General features: G+C 44.0%; 1 protein-coding gene across 1 annotated transcript in view; it reads right to left on the bottom strand.

Annotated features, from left to right (window-relative positions):
* Positions 1-1,308: 1,308 nt before the first annotated feature.
* The window catches only part of LOC136883381 (uncharacterized), a 109,827-nt gene continuing 95,743 nt past the window's right edge, over positions 1,309-15,392 (bottom strand). Inside the window, exons 5-7 of the mRNA XM_068229614.1 lie at positions 13,309-13,369; positions 11,609-11,741; positions 1,309-1,426 (exon numbers count right to left, since the gene is read on the bottom strand). Coding sequence (XP_068085715.1) covers positions 1,309-1,426; positions 11,609-11,741; positions 13,309-13,369 — 312 coding nt within the window. The remainder of the gene's footprint in view (positions 1,427-11,608; positions 11,742-13,308; positions 13,370-15,392) is intronic.

Raw genomic sequence — 15,392 nt, 5'->3', positions numbered from 1 at the left:
GTTCAGTACGAGCTGTGGCAGAATTCTGTTGGAAATAGCCATATCTTATCACATTATCTGTCAACATTTGAAAAAAATGGTGCGCCGGGCTGAGTGGCTCAGACGGTTAAGGCGCTGGCCTTCTAACCCCAACTTGGCAGGTTCGATCCTGGCTCAGTCCGGTGGTATTTGAAGGTGCTCAAATACGACAGCCCCGTGTCGCTAGATTTACTGGCACGTAAAAGAACTCCTGCGGGACTAAATTCCGGCACCTCGGCGTCTCCGAAGACCTTAAAAAGTAGTTAGTTGGACGTAAAGCAAATAACATTATTATTATTAAAAAATGGTGCGAGAATGTTTGTGCAGTATCTGTCTGAATTTATGGTATCGTTGAAAAATATGGAGCCTAATATCCGTTTTGCAGTTACAGCAACAAAAGTATCACTTCACGACTTCCCACGACAAATAAACTCGAGTAACTGAGCGCCTGGTGGCTATGCAGTGAGGTTATGAATACACCGCTCGGAGCGTTCACGTGTATGTCGACTGCCGGCCCCACTGGGAGCGGGACATACTGTATCTGATGGCAAAAACTTACTTGCGGACATGTGTAACTGTTCTTATGGTGACAATTTTATTGTATAGTATTGAATCAAAATTTCAAAAACACTACTGTTACCGCAGTTAAGTTGGTAATCTGTCAGTCTTTACTTCTCAGTCGAAATTCGCTCAAGAGACCATAAAAAATCTAACGTGTTCTACTTTTTTATTTTGTTGTCTGATCTGACCTCCTCCACTCCAACTCCAATTATATTCCACAGATCCCCGGTACTTTTTGTTGTCCATAAATTCGTCTACCCCCACCCCACCGCCCCAGCTTCAAATTCCCAACCGCCGCTACTGCTGGTGCAGACGATAGAAGGGGGGGGGGGGGGGGGGAATTCCACACGGAAGTCCTCGAAAATCGTTCATGAACCAGGTCGTGAAATATATTAGTGCGGATCATGAAGCGGTATGTTGGGGATCGTAAAACTTGGTGAGCATTCATGGCAACTGACCAGTCTTTAGGTCTGTACACTAGAGAGAGATCTGATTATTGATCTCTCGCGATAAAAACCGCCGTTCTAACTGAAGTCCTTCTGTAGTAGGGACATCTTTGAGAGGATTATGTTAATGAAGTAAGTCAGTACAGGGATGAAGTACGTCCTTTCTTCTCTGTACCACATATTTCTTGAATATACGTCAGAGATGAAATATTTCTATGAATTCACCAGAAAAATTGAACACATGAAGTTATACCAAAACATTTTATTGAATATACAATATGATCTACACCGAGGGGCATCTGTCTAACGAGCAACTATGAAAGACATAAAAAAGCAATAATCCTATTATTATTAAAATGATATAGTCCATAACTTCAAGCTGGCCAAATCCATTACGTCTCCTGAAACAAATGCAAGGATATTGAGTGGTTAATACAATTATAAGGTTTTTCTTCAGTGCACAGTCTCCCTTTATAAGTGATATTTTTTCTTTGCTCGTGGTGGTGGTGGTGGTGGTGGTGGTGATTGTTTTAAGAGAAAGTATAGGCGGGCAATCATGTTCGATTAACATTTATAAGAGGGGAAAAGTTTGGCTCTGTGGTGTAGTGGTTAGTGTGATTAGCTGCCACATCTGGAGGTCCGGGTTCAATTCCCGCCTCTGCCACGAAACTTGTAAAGTGGTACGAGAAGTGGAGTGAGTTCCACTCAGCCTCGGGAGGTCAACTGAGGAAAGGGGAGTTCGATTCCCACCTCAGCCATCCTCGAAGTGGTTTTCCGTGCCTTCCCACTTATTTTCGAGACAAATACCGGGATGGTACCTAACTCAAGGCCACAGCTGCTTCCTTCCCTCTTTCTTGTCTATCCCTTCCAATCTTTCCATCTCCCCACAATGCCCCTATTAGGCATAGCGGGTGAGGCTACGCGGCGTTGTACTGGTCCTTCACCCCAGTTGTATTCCCCGACCCAAAGCCACAATTGAACTGAATGGTCTGGTTTTTTTTTTCTTTTTGGTCAAGAGGAATAATTTCTCACTTTTTCGTTAAGTGGCGCTGGTATAACAAATTAGAGAAGCGAGTTCAGGAATATAATACTCTGACAAATAGAATTAAGTATTCAGTAGCTATTCTTCGAAATCATTTCTATGGATTACGCCTTGACAGATAGGCTCTTACTATGTTTTTAAAAATCTATCATTATTCTGTGTCCTTACGCAGTAGTATAATAGGCGGATTCGGCCGCCACCACCCCCACCGGCTCCCAGAGGCCTCCTCCACCACCACCACAGCCAGAGGCCTCCCAGGGGCCTCCTCAACCACCACCACAGCCAGAGGCCTCCCAGAGACCTCCTCCACCACCACCACAGCCAGAGGCCTCCCAGAGGTCTCCTCCACCACCCGCGGGAAATTTGAATTTGTAAACAAAGCCACGTGCTTTTTGACAGCTATCATCGACAACAACGCATCGCTAACCTCACTGCTGCCATCTTGACGGGCCTAAACCTCAGCAGTACCAACTTAACCTAACTAGCGCGAGATTTGAATTGGTAAACAAATCCACGTGTTTTTTGACAGCCACGTGCTTTTTGACAGACAACAACGCATCGCTAACCTCAGTACTGCCATCTTGACGGGCCTAAACATCAGTAGTACCAACTTAACCTAACTAGCGCGAGATTTGAATAGGTAAACAAATCCACGTGCTTTTTGACAGCTGTCATCCGCCATCATTAAACCACAGAGCACCGTGCTGCCCTCTTTATCGCAGTAGCTGCAAATTCGTCACCTGTCATCGGCAGTGCTGCCATCTTGGCGGGCCTAAACCTTAGTGCTACCAACTTAACCTCACTAGCGCGAGATAAACAAATCCACGTGCTTTTTTGACAGCTGTCATCCGCCATCTTTAATCTATAGAGCACAGTGCTGCCCTCTTTAGCTACTTACCTTTGAAATGTGGTGGCGGATAATTTGAAAAATGCTTTTTGACAGCAGCCATCTTTAATCTAGAGAGCACCGTGCTGACCTCTTTAGCTAGATACCTTTGAAATGTGGTGGCAGGCAATTCCACATGACAGCAGCCATCTTTAATCAAGAGAGCACCGTGCTGCCCTCTATGTGGTGGCGGCAATTTGAAAAATTCTACATGCTCTTGTTTGGAAACAAACTCACGCGCTTTTTTGACAGTCGTCATCCGCAATATTTAATCAGCAGAGCACAGTGCTGCCCTCTTTAGCTAGATACCTTTGAAATGTGGTGGCGGCAAATTCCACGTGCTCTTGTTTGGAAACAAAGCCTTGTGCTTTTTTGACAGCTGTCATCCGCCACCTTTAATCAACAGAGCACCGTGCTGCTATCATGCGGGCAATTTCGTCAGCTGTCATCCGCCATCTTTAATCCACAGAACACCGTGCTGCCCTCTTTATGGCTACTACCTTAAGCACGTAGTAGCGGGCAATTTGAAAAGTTCTGTTAGCTATCATCCGCCATCTTTAATCAAGAGAGCACCGTGCTGCCATCTTTAGCTAGATACCTTTGAAAATTGGTGGCGGCAAATTGAAAAATTCCACGTGCTCTTGTTTGGAAACTAACTCACGTGCTTTTTTGACAGCTACCATCCGCCATCTTTAATCAACAGAGCATAGTGTTGCCCTCTTTAGTTAGATACCTTTGAAATATGGTGGCGGATAATTTAAAAAGAAAAATTCTAAATCAGCCATCTCTCGACGCTAATTGGACAAGATGGTGGCTATACATGACTCCTTAAGGGTGCTTACGCAAGATGGCTGCTATACATCGGTTCTTATGAGACGCCCTTGGGATGCTTGCTCAAGATGGCAGTTATACTACATGACTCCTTATGAGATGCCCTAGGGATGCTTGCTCAAGATAGCGGCTGCTCTTATAGGACGGCTTAAGGGTCCTTGCACAAGATGGCTTTAGACGCCCTAAGGATGCTTGCGCAAGATGGCGGCTATACACAACTCCTTATGAGACGCTTTAAGGGTGCTTGCGCAAGATGGCTGCCACTCTTATGAAGAAAGCTAGCTTAGAGGCTAACGTGTCGTGCTAGTTCGATTCATTAAATTTAGGGATTAATGCAAAATGTTAAATATCTCGAAAACGGCACACCGTAGAGCAAAACGGACAAAATTTTTCCGCCTAATACCTCGGTTCGCAGTATAAGGAACAAGAAAACTATAGTCTAATGATGGGATCAACGGTTCGGTTCCTACTTAGGCCCTTTGGCATTTGCTCTGTTTTAGCTTGTATTGAAGCGAGTCTTCGTAACATGATCAGGTCTAGCTATGGTAGAGAGTATAACGTACCGTGCTGGTTCGATTCATTAAATTTGGAGGCTTAAATGCAAAATGTTAAATATCTCGAAAATGGTGCATCGTAGAGCAAAACGGACAAAATTTTTCCGCCTTATACGTAGGTTCGTAGTATCAGGAACAAGAAAAAAACATAGTCTAATGATGAGATCAACGGTTCGATTCCTACTTAAGCCCTTTGGCATTGGCAGCTATCTATTTCTACAAGATGGTGGCTGCTCTTATGAGACACAAGATGGCTTGAGACGTCCTAGGGATGCTTACGCAAGATGGCGGACACAAAATGGTGACTATACAAAGCTCCTTATGAGACAGCCTAGGGGTGCTCGCACAAGATGGCGGCTACTCTTATGAAGAAAGCTAGCTTAGAGGCTACTGCGCAAGATAACAGCTGCTGTTATGCATGCGGTGGAGCGCAATTTGAAAATCTATGTGCTTAATCAACAGAGCACCCTGCTGCCCTCTTTAGCTGAAATGTGGTGGCGGATAATTTGAAAAATTCTTTTGACAGCTGTCATCTTTAAACAATGGCGACTATACATAGGCTGTTAAGGCCTTATCATTCTCCTCCTCCTCCTCCTCCTCCTTCTCTACCTCCTCCTCCTCCGCCTCTTATGTCAAGGCATAGCTTTATATCGAACAAGTTTAAACCTGCATCGCGAAGGTAAGCGTGTGCAGCGATAACATTATTGTGCATGTTTAGACTTTCGAAACATAAGAAGAGTAGAATCAAACGCTGTACTCGATACAACATGTGATCAGAACATTGATTGATGTGTTCAGAAAACAAAATAAGTGATCAAGACTAGAATCGAACACTGTACTCAATACATCATGTGTTTAGAATATGTCAGGGGATACCCTTGTTCTAAGAAGATCAGATTGAAACATAACAAGACTAGAATAGAACACTGTAATCGATGTTGTTAACTTCAACATGTGATCAGAACATTGATTGATGTGTTCAGAACACAAAATAAGTGATCATGACTAGAATCGAACACTGTACTCGATACAACATGTGATCAGAACATTGATCGATGTGTTCAGAACACAAAATAAGTGATCAAGACTAGAATCGAACACTGTACTCAATACAACATGTGTTTAGAACATGTTAGGGGGTACCCTTGTTCTAAGAAGATCAGAATGAAACATAACAAGACTAGAATCGAACACTGTAATCGATTTTGTTAACTTCAACATATGATCAGAACATTGTTTGATGTGTTCAGAGCAAAAGTACAATTTTGATGATTTGCTTAGTGTCAGATCAGAAACTATGGTACTACTGATGTTTAGGCCCGTCAAGATGGCAGTACTGAGGTTAGCGATGCGCTGTTGTCTGTCAAAAAGCACGTGGCTGTCAAAAAACACGTGGATTTGTTTACCAATTCAAATCTCGCGCTAGTTAGGTTAAGTTGGTACTACTGAGGTTTAGGCCCGTCAAGATGGCAGCAGTGAGGTTAGCGATGCGTTGTTGTCGATGGTAGTTGTCGAAAAGCACGTGGCTTTGTTTACAAATTCAAATTTCCCGCGGGTGGTGGAGGAGACCTCTGGGAGGCCTCTGGCTGTGGTGGTGGTGGAGGAGGCCCCTGGGAGGCCTCTGGCTGTGGTGGTGGTGGAGGAGGACTCTGGGAGCCGGTGGGGGTGGTGGCGGCCGAATTCGCCTATTATACTACTTTACGCAAATAATTTGGGTCAGATAACATAGATAAATAAATAAATGAATAAATAAATAAAAAGTTAATTTTCCTGTCTCTAGGAGGGAGTTGATGTTGATGGTCGCCAAGAACTTAAAACGTTTCTTCTTCTCACATGAAGGTGCAAGCTCCCCAGAATCCAAAGGCTTGCTTGCCCCATCAAAACTGGGGGTGGATTTTATACCACCTGGGGTAGTTTTTCCGTTGGTCGTTTTCTCCATGTTGCGAGAGTTAAGAAAAAAGGTTTAGGGTGGTTACCCGCAGGTAACAATTTGTTAACTGTCAAGGTTGTAAGCCTTGAAGCCCCCAGCACTGATCTGTTCGCCGACCCAACTTCCCGCTGGGATTGGTACCCAACCTTCCATGAACAGCAGATGCATCAAATTGGAAAATGCCTACCACCTATGTAAGAGTATGTACAAATCCAAATCCCTCTCCCTTAACCTCAAAATCAGGCATTACACTACTGTAGTGAGACCGTCAGTACTATACGCCTCAGAATGCCTAAACATGGTAAGAAAAGGGCAACTAAGAAAACTGGAGCTGAAGGAAAGGAAGATCCTGAGAAAAATCATGGGCCCCATTAAAGAAGAAGGCAAGTACAGAATCAGGCACAACAACGAACTGTACCAACAATTGGAGAGCATTACAACATCTATGAGGAAGAGGAGATTGAACTTCTACGGTCATGTCATGAGAATGGACAGTCAGAGGCTCACCTCCAGAATCTTCCACACCATCTCTAGAGGGAAAGCGACTAATGCCAAGTAAGCAAGACTCGTCAGAAAAGACCTTCAAGAATTGGACATTGCTCCCAGTGAAATTTATGACAGGAATAGGTACAGAACGTTGATCAGAACATCAAACACTCTCCAGTCACTAACAGAAAAAACAGTACGTCCGGGAGGAGGTGTGAAATGGACTCAGGAGCGAAAAGACATTCACAGTGCAAGAATGAAGGAGTACTGGTCAAAGAAGAAAGCTGCTAGAGATAAGAACCACGTGGTCCATAGCAGGCCCAAACGGAACTTAAAAAAAAAAAAAGGCTAATTTAACATTAGTGTGAACCTTGCAAATCATTATAGTCAATTCATTATATCCTAAGTGAAATGCGCGTATCTTGTTCTAATAATTCTGTTTTAAGTGTTATGCCTGTAACAAATCTTCATTAGTATTAATTAGTACTACTATGCGATAATATATAGTTATGTTGTGTTACATGTTGTTTTAATAATGATTGTATGTTACTGAAAAGTGATATAAAGAATATTTTTGTTAATATTTTACATACAGTATGTGTAACAATTGTCGTGAGCATTGTAATTGGCACTCCTGAACCTTTACGTTCACAATACAGTAGGCCTAAATCAATCAATGCAATTAAGTATAAAAATAAATATCGCCGTGCGTACAGTATGCTCTGCTCTCGAAACGATAAAGACAAAATTATATTCCCCCTAATGTTCAAAAATTAGGAAGGACGGTACGATCTATGAAAGCACTAAAGCGAGCAAAGTGATTACTAGAGAACAGAATAAGGTGTATGAAAGTCCGGCTTGTTGGTTGGGTGTTCAGCCTAATGGTCTTCGGTTCATAGATTTCGGTCGATTCCCCGCCGGTCGGTGTTTTAGCCGCGCCTTGTTAATTCCTCGGGAGTGAGTGAATGGTCATCGTAGTCGCCTTTGGTTCATATTGGTGGTGGTGATTATTGTGTTAAGAGGAAGTACACCTAGGCAACCATACTCTATTAAAACACTACAGTAATCAGAGGGGAAAATGGAAGGGGTCCGACACTTCGAAAAACGAAAGTATCGGCCAAAGAAAGATAAGGGCCCCGAAGGGAGAGAAAATGAAAGGGCTCGGGTTCGATTCCTGATCGGGTCGGAGATTTTAACCTTAAATGGTTATTTCCGCTAGTTCGGGGTCTGTGTGTTTGTTCTGACCCCAGCATTCCTGTAACACACACATCACTTTCTGTACTACAAAAACACGTAGTACACATATACGGCAGATGCCACCCTCCCTCGAAGGAGGGTCTGTCTTACAAGTGCAGCACCAGGCTAGAAATAGACACACAAAATTATTATTATTATGTTTACTATACCCCTGCTGTCACCCATCGTGCTCTACAGAGTGTCGAACGGTGCCTTGGTCCAATAAGCACGTATGGGACGACAAAGCCAGCGTCATCCAACACCAGCTTTAACTGCTGCTGATTTCATTGACCAAAATAACGGCCGAGGGGATTCTTCGTGCTGACCACACGACACCTCATAATCTGCAGGCCTCCGGGCTGAGCAGCGGTCGCTTAGTAGGCCATGGCCCTTGGGGGTTGTTGCACCATGGGGTTTGGTTTTCTTAAGTGACCAAGTGCATCAGACGTAGAATTCCATCGCACAAAATAGCATACGCCACCTGTACGAAACAATGCATGCTTGCATGCGACTAAGCGGTTATTAATGCACCACAACACCACATATCTTCTCGCGCATACTTGAACCTGTAATTTGGGAATTTAATCAGATCAATTTTATATATCGTACGGTTTTTAGTGCCGGGAGTGACTGAGGACATGTTCGGCTTGCCTGGTGCAGGTCTTATTTGACACCCATAGACGACCTGTGCGTCTCGAAGGGGAATGATGATGATGATGATGATGATGATGATGATGATGATGATGATGATGATGATAATGAGGTAGAGAGAAATCCGGTGTGGGCATGTAGCCTACTCCTGTCTAATAAAACCAACTCAAAGCTTTGCGGACGAATCATCATCAACAGCGCCATATACTCTCATTCCATATGAACACTGAGGAACGATTTATTTATTGATCTATTTATTTATTTATTTATTTATTTATTTATTTATTTATTTATTTATTTATTTATTTATTTATTTTACTTTAGAGTACAGATACAGTAACTTGTCTTATCCCAATTTACACTGACTGACAGTGACAATGCAACACCAAGGAGGAGTGGTTCGAAAGGGATGAAAGTTGGGGAAAAAACAGAGACGGCACGGATGAATAATTGATGTTTATTTCAAACCGATATGCAGGTTACACAATGCGCACGGCATCGACTCAGTAGGATGTAGGACCACCGCGACCGGCGATGCACGCAGAAACACGTCGAGGTACAGAGTCAATAAGAGTGCGGATGGTGTCCTGAGGGATGGTTCTCCATTCTCTGTCAACCATTTGCCACAGTTGGTCGTCCGTACGAGGCTGGGGCAGAGTTTGCAAACGGCGTCCAATGAGATCCCACACGTGTTCGATTGGTGAGAGATCCGGAGAGTACGCTGGCCACGGAAGCATCTGTACACCTCGTAGAGCCTGTTGGGAGATGCGAGCAGTGTGTGGGCGGGCATTATCCTGCTGAAACAGAGCATTGGGCAGCCCCTGAAGGTACGGGAGTGCCACCGGCCGCAGCACATGCTGCACGTAGCGGTGGGCATTTAACGTGCCTTGAATACGCACTAGAGGTGACGTGGAATCATACGCAATAGCGCCCCAAACCATGATGCCGCGTTGTCTAGCGGTAGGGCGCTCCACAGTTACTGCCGGATTTGACCTTTCTCCACGCCGACGCCACACTCGTCTGCGGTGACTATCACTGACAGAACAGAAGCGTGACTCATCGGAGAACACGACGTTCCGCCATTCCCTCATCCAAGTCGCTCTAGCCCGGCACCATGCCAGGCGTGCACGTCTATGCTGTGGAGTCAATGGTAGTCGTCTGAGCGGACGCCGGGAGTGCAGGCCTCCTTCAACCAATCGACGGGAAATTGTTCTGGTCGATATTGGAACAGCCAGGGTGTCTTGCACATGCTGAAGAATGGCGGTTGACGTGGCGTGCGGGGCTGCCACCGCTTGGCGGCGGATGCGCCGATCCTCGCGTGCTGACGTCACTCGGGCTGCGCCTGGACCCCTCGCACGTGCCACATGTCCCTGCGCCAACCATCTTCGCCACAGGCGCTGCACCGTGGACACATCCCTATGGGTATCGGCTGCGATTTGACGAAGCGACCAACCTGCCCTTCTCAGCCCTATCACCATACCCCTCGTAAAGTCGTCTGTCTGTTGGAATTGCCTCCGTTGACGGCGGCCTGGCATTCTTAGCTATACACGTGTCCTGTGGCACACGACAACACGTTCTACAATGACTGTCGGCTGAGAAATCACGGTACGAAGTGGGCCATTCGCCAACGCCGTGTCCCATTTATCGTTCGCTACGTGCGCAGCACAGCGGCGCATTTCACATCATGAGCATACCTCAGTGACGTCAGTCTACCCTGCAATTGGCATAAAGTTCTGACCACTCCTTCTTTGTGTTGCATTTGCTCTGTCAGTCAGTGTATGTACCAATAAATACTGAGCATGTTTTTTAAGTAAGTACCGTTTTTAAATATGGCCACTGCAACGCTTTGGTCGTCGTTCAGAGCACACGCGTACTCAGTACGTACATCTGTAGGCAGCCACAAACGCCATTATGGAAGCATTCGCCTGTATTTATGTTGTGCGTATTGAAAATGCCTCTGACAACGGTCCCGCCGAGTGTGAAGTACGCGCTGTGACTCGACTCATTTTCTAAATGGAAAGCGCGTGAAAGCTGTTGAAATTCATCGGCAGATTAGTGAAGTATATGGAGAACACACTATGAGCAAAGGAGTGGTAGGAAAATGGTTTAGGGCATTTAAAGAAGGCCGTACTAACGTCCGCGAAGAGAAGCATACCTAGTGGGCGACCATCAGTCATTACTGAAGAGTTGTTGCAAAACGTTGATGCAAAGGTTCGAGAAAACAGACGCTTTACGACTTCGTCATTAAGTTACGAGTTGCCTTAAATTTAAAGGAGTGTTCTTTATGTAATTGTGTCAGGGCGCTTAAATTATCGGACGTTGTGCTCACGCAATCCAAAATAAACACATAGCATGCTCACAAGGGGGATTCTTTTGTGCTTCATGACAATGCCCGACCTCACACGGCTAATCGAACACGAGACCTTTATCACTTCATTTGGTTGGGGACAATTTGATCATCCTCCGTATAGTCTTGACCTAGTGTCTAGTGACTACCACATGTTCCTTCACTTGAAAAAGGATTTAGGAAGTCAGCGCCACGATGATGATGATGATGATGATGATGATGATGACCTAAAAACGACCGTGCCGCAGTGGCTGGCACATTAGGCGGCAGATTTCTATGAGGATGGAATTAGAAGCAGATTTCACGACATGGCAAGTGTCTTAATACGCTTGGAACTTATGTTGAGAAGTAGTTCAATACAGGCTTACATGTAAAAATCGAATTGTTTAAAAAATTGCATTACTTGTTTCTATATCAAAACGGCACTTACTTAAAAATCACGCCTCATAACATCAAATAAGATACCCTCGTATCCAACTTGTAACTTGCACACCCTTCGCGAAATGAGTCATGTGCACATCACCAACTGATCTCAGCGACGGGAAATTAGAAGCAACGTAAAGAGAGGGGTAGAGTAAGCACATATGTACATACGTATAAATGTATGTATACATATTTACCTCCTCTTCGGCGGAGAGATAATTTCCTCTGCTTCCTCTTCACCATCGTCTCTCTTACGTTTAACATTTCCATCCCCTCGTGGCCTCTCCTCCTCTTCCTCCTCAACGACTAGAATTTCGTCGTCGTCAGACTCTGTATTCAAACATAATATGAGATGATAAGTGTTGTCCATAATATTGACTGGTTATAACACCTCTAAATTATTTTAAAGATAGTAAAGTTGCATGACAAGAGCCGGTATGATATAAATAACTTCAGTAACTATTGTATTATAAATACACCTGTATGTATTTCACTATTGGCCGGACGCAGCAATAGCTGCTTACATTCAGCGAGCGCGTAGCTGCGTGGCTTGCTTTCGGGAGATAGAGGGTTCGAACCCCACTGTCGACCACAGGAAAGGAAGAAGTATTAAGGAACCTTTCTGCTATGTAACTGAAGGTAGTAATTAGATCGAAACAGAATAGTTCCTTTTTGTGTCGAAACAGACATTGCAAACTGCATACGTCAGCTGTTGATTCTAACATTCAACAGTTTGAAAGGCATAATAGCAAATTTTTCTTGCTTCTTATACATCCTAATTGAAATCTATACATAGGCCTACGAATTGGACGAAATAACACCGTATTAATAAAATTCTGCGTTCGTCATTTAGTAGCAGCTATGTTATTAAATACATTATTCAAACATGCCACCGAGCTCGATAGATGCAGTGCGGACAGTATCCAGTATTTGGGAGATAGTAGGTTCGAATCCCACTGTCAGCAGCCCTGAAAATGGTTTTCCGTGGTTTCCCATTTTCACACCAGGCAAATTCTGAGGCTGTATCTTAATTAAGGCCACGGCCGCTTCCTTCTCACTCCTAACCCTTTCCTGTCCCACCGTCGCCATAAGACGTATCTGTATCGGTGCGACATAAAGCAAGTAGCAAACATGCCACAATTCTACTTACCTGGCATTACCCAAACACATTCACAATCCTACAGAAAAAGATAAAGATAAAAGATACTTTATTTATACCCCGAAAGGTAACACCAGTGATTTTCATAAAGCGGCAGGGGCAGTACCGTTCAATCTGGCAAGTGACGACATAATCATGACTACATAGTGCCAACCTGCTGGATTAACAGTAACTGTAAAACGTCTTATCGGCAAGTAAGGTCCCTAAACTGTATGGTTAGCGACACTGAATTGAACCAGTTAGAAAAATAACTACTACCTTTAGTATTAACAGGAGAGAAAGAGTAAGTTTGCACCCTTAGTGTATAACCTTACATGGCAGAGAGTATAAATATCAAGGCCATGAAGTGGAAGCCACCACGACAGGATAATTTACAGGCAACAGTTATTTCACTGTGCTTCAAACGGGGGCGCGGTAGCGAGTATGTCTAGCAGCTTATATACAATATTTTATGTCGTTGATAAGGGGTTTGTATGAGCATAAGGCACAGAATGCATGTCGAGACGTTCGCATTTTAAACGAGATTTTCTCTGTCAGAAAATGATTTATATCTAGCTCAGTCTTTCATTATCTTTTATTTGCGTTGATCAGGCAGAAATCCTTGGAACTTCGAAAGCCACGTATTCAATCCCAGCGATATGTATAGATTTCAACCGAATTTGAAGACGATGTTATCGAAGAATCTCTCATATCTCTGAAAACCTGTACAAGGTAAGTGACAGTTAAAAAATTACTTACCATCACTATGCTCCGTCGCCATATTTCCATTCTGCCTATTTTTGGGACGACTGCCGCCCTCCTGAGGAAAGAAAAGAAATAATATTCTAGAGTTTCTTCTAGTGATTAAGAAAAAGGATAAATGAATCAAGTGCTCCATGACTTCCTCACGACAAAATGCACTCACCGACAAAGAAAAAAAAACACTACGCATGTCAGAAAAAACTTAATTTTAGTCCATTTGAAACTTGGTAAAAATCAAATATTACTACATTGCGACAATATGGCAATGTATCATGAGAAGTTTCAGCGCAATAATTGATTAAGATTGTTGATCATGACAATCACAAGAGTCCATGAACATGAATTTGGAAATGTCAAAACCTGGAGCTCTGCACAGTTTCGTATGCAGTCTATTTGTCCACATGTTTTCAACACATTTCCATTGCCTCAGTAATGGGTATTACCACCTCCAGCCACAGTTACAGCTGTGATTCGATCAGGCACGCTCAGGATGCAATCTCGAACGTTCTCTTGTGGTATGAGCCCCCATCTGCCTTGAGCGCAGCCCAAAATGTCAGGGGGACGACTCCTAGCACGTCATCCAGGCACATCCCAGACATGCTCTATCGGGTTTAAGTCGGGACTAAGAGCAGGCCGCACCATACACTCAATTCCAACTTCATCCAGGTACTCACGTACACAAACGGCAACGTGTGGGCGAGCGTTTTCATGCAACAGGATAAAGTTCTCGCCGATGACAGGTGCAAAAGTCACCACGTGATACACTAAAATCTACTCGATGTATCGGTGAGCTGTCAGACATCCATTTTCGACGAACACAAGCTCCGTGCTCACGTCCATGGTAATCTGAGTCCATACCATCACAGAGCCTCCATTGAACGATGTCCTAACAGAGAAAGTACAGGATGAATAACGTTCCCCGGACCTTCTCTATACTCTCTCCCTTCCATCCGGTGCCCTCAAACAGGATCTGGATCCATCCGTGAACGGCACTGAGTTCCACAATCCAGTTTCGATGGGCGTTGGCGAATTGCATCCGAGAGGCGTGGTGATCACGTGAAAGCAGAGGTCCTGTGTCGGGCTTCTTGTACTTTAAATCCGCTTCATACAACCTCCTTCTTGCTGTCCTTTCGCTCGTGTTCGTACCCCGCACTTGTTACAAACGATTTCTGGCCTCCACAGCTGTTGTGTGTCGATCACAAAGGACTTGCATCGCGAGAAAGCGATCATCGCGTTCAGTAGTGCCTCTCCTACGATCAGAACCGGACCTCCTGGTGTAGATATTGTCCTCTCTGTACCGTTTAACAGGATAAGACGTACCTATAACGTCTGCTAGTCTGCTACATAGCGTATACTGAGCCCACCCTCCACTAATGCTACGGCCCTTGCTGCATTAGGCCTATCGGGTGAAAGAGCCATTATGACCTGACCTAGAAGCGAGACTAATTGTTGTTGGTTCATGCGTCCATGAACGTACGATTTGTTGGTAATTTTTACTATTTTCGGTACTTCTCTTATTTGTCTGAATTTATGTTATATGTTGTACTTACCTTAATTGTTTCGGTCTGGTTACTTTTCGTTAATTTATTATAAGTTTCCTTCGACGTGCAATCATGTCACAGGTTACACGAACACTGCTTGCTTATTTTCTTTCCCTTCTTCGCTGCCTTACGTCATTCTTTCTTGCTTGTTGATTGGTTACATCACCTTGACATGACTGTTTACGTCACCGGCAACTTTCTTTTTGATTGGTACCGAAAGTGTATTCTTCCGCGCTTTTCTGTTTTTTTCATTGGTCATTTTTGTTATTTGTTTTTAGCCTTTGTTATATTAAGTGGAAATTTTTAATATATTCTTTCTGGACTCCATTTCCCTCACTATTTTGTATTTTTTGTCAAGATTTTCATGTACTGGTTTGTAATTATTTTCGTTAGACTTACAGCACTATATTGCGTCCTATCTGGAAACTTCTACAGCGCTATTTAAGGGATACCTCAATCCAGTTCTACAGTCATGCAGCCCTCGCTCTCAACAAGATTTCACTGAAATCGCTGCTCCGCGGCAGTCTGAATGGGCTCTTT

This window comes from Anabrus simplex, chromosome 11 (genome assembly GCF_040414725.1).
Source record: "Anabrus simplex isolate iqAnaSimp1 chromosome 11, ASM4041472v1, whole genome shotgun sequence".
Classification (NCBI taxonomy): Eukaryota; Metazoa; Arthropoda; class Insecta; order Orthoptera; family Tettigoniidae; genus Anabrus; species Anabrus simplex.
Note: the sequence above shows the minus strand (reverse complement) of the source record. Positions and strands in the feature narration are given on the sequence as shown.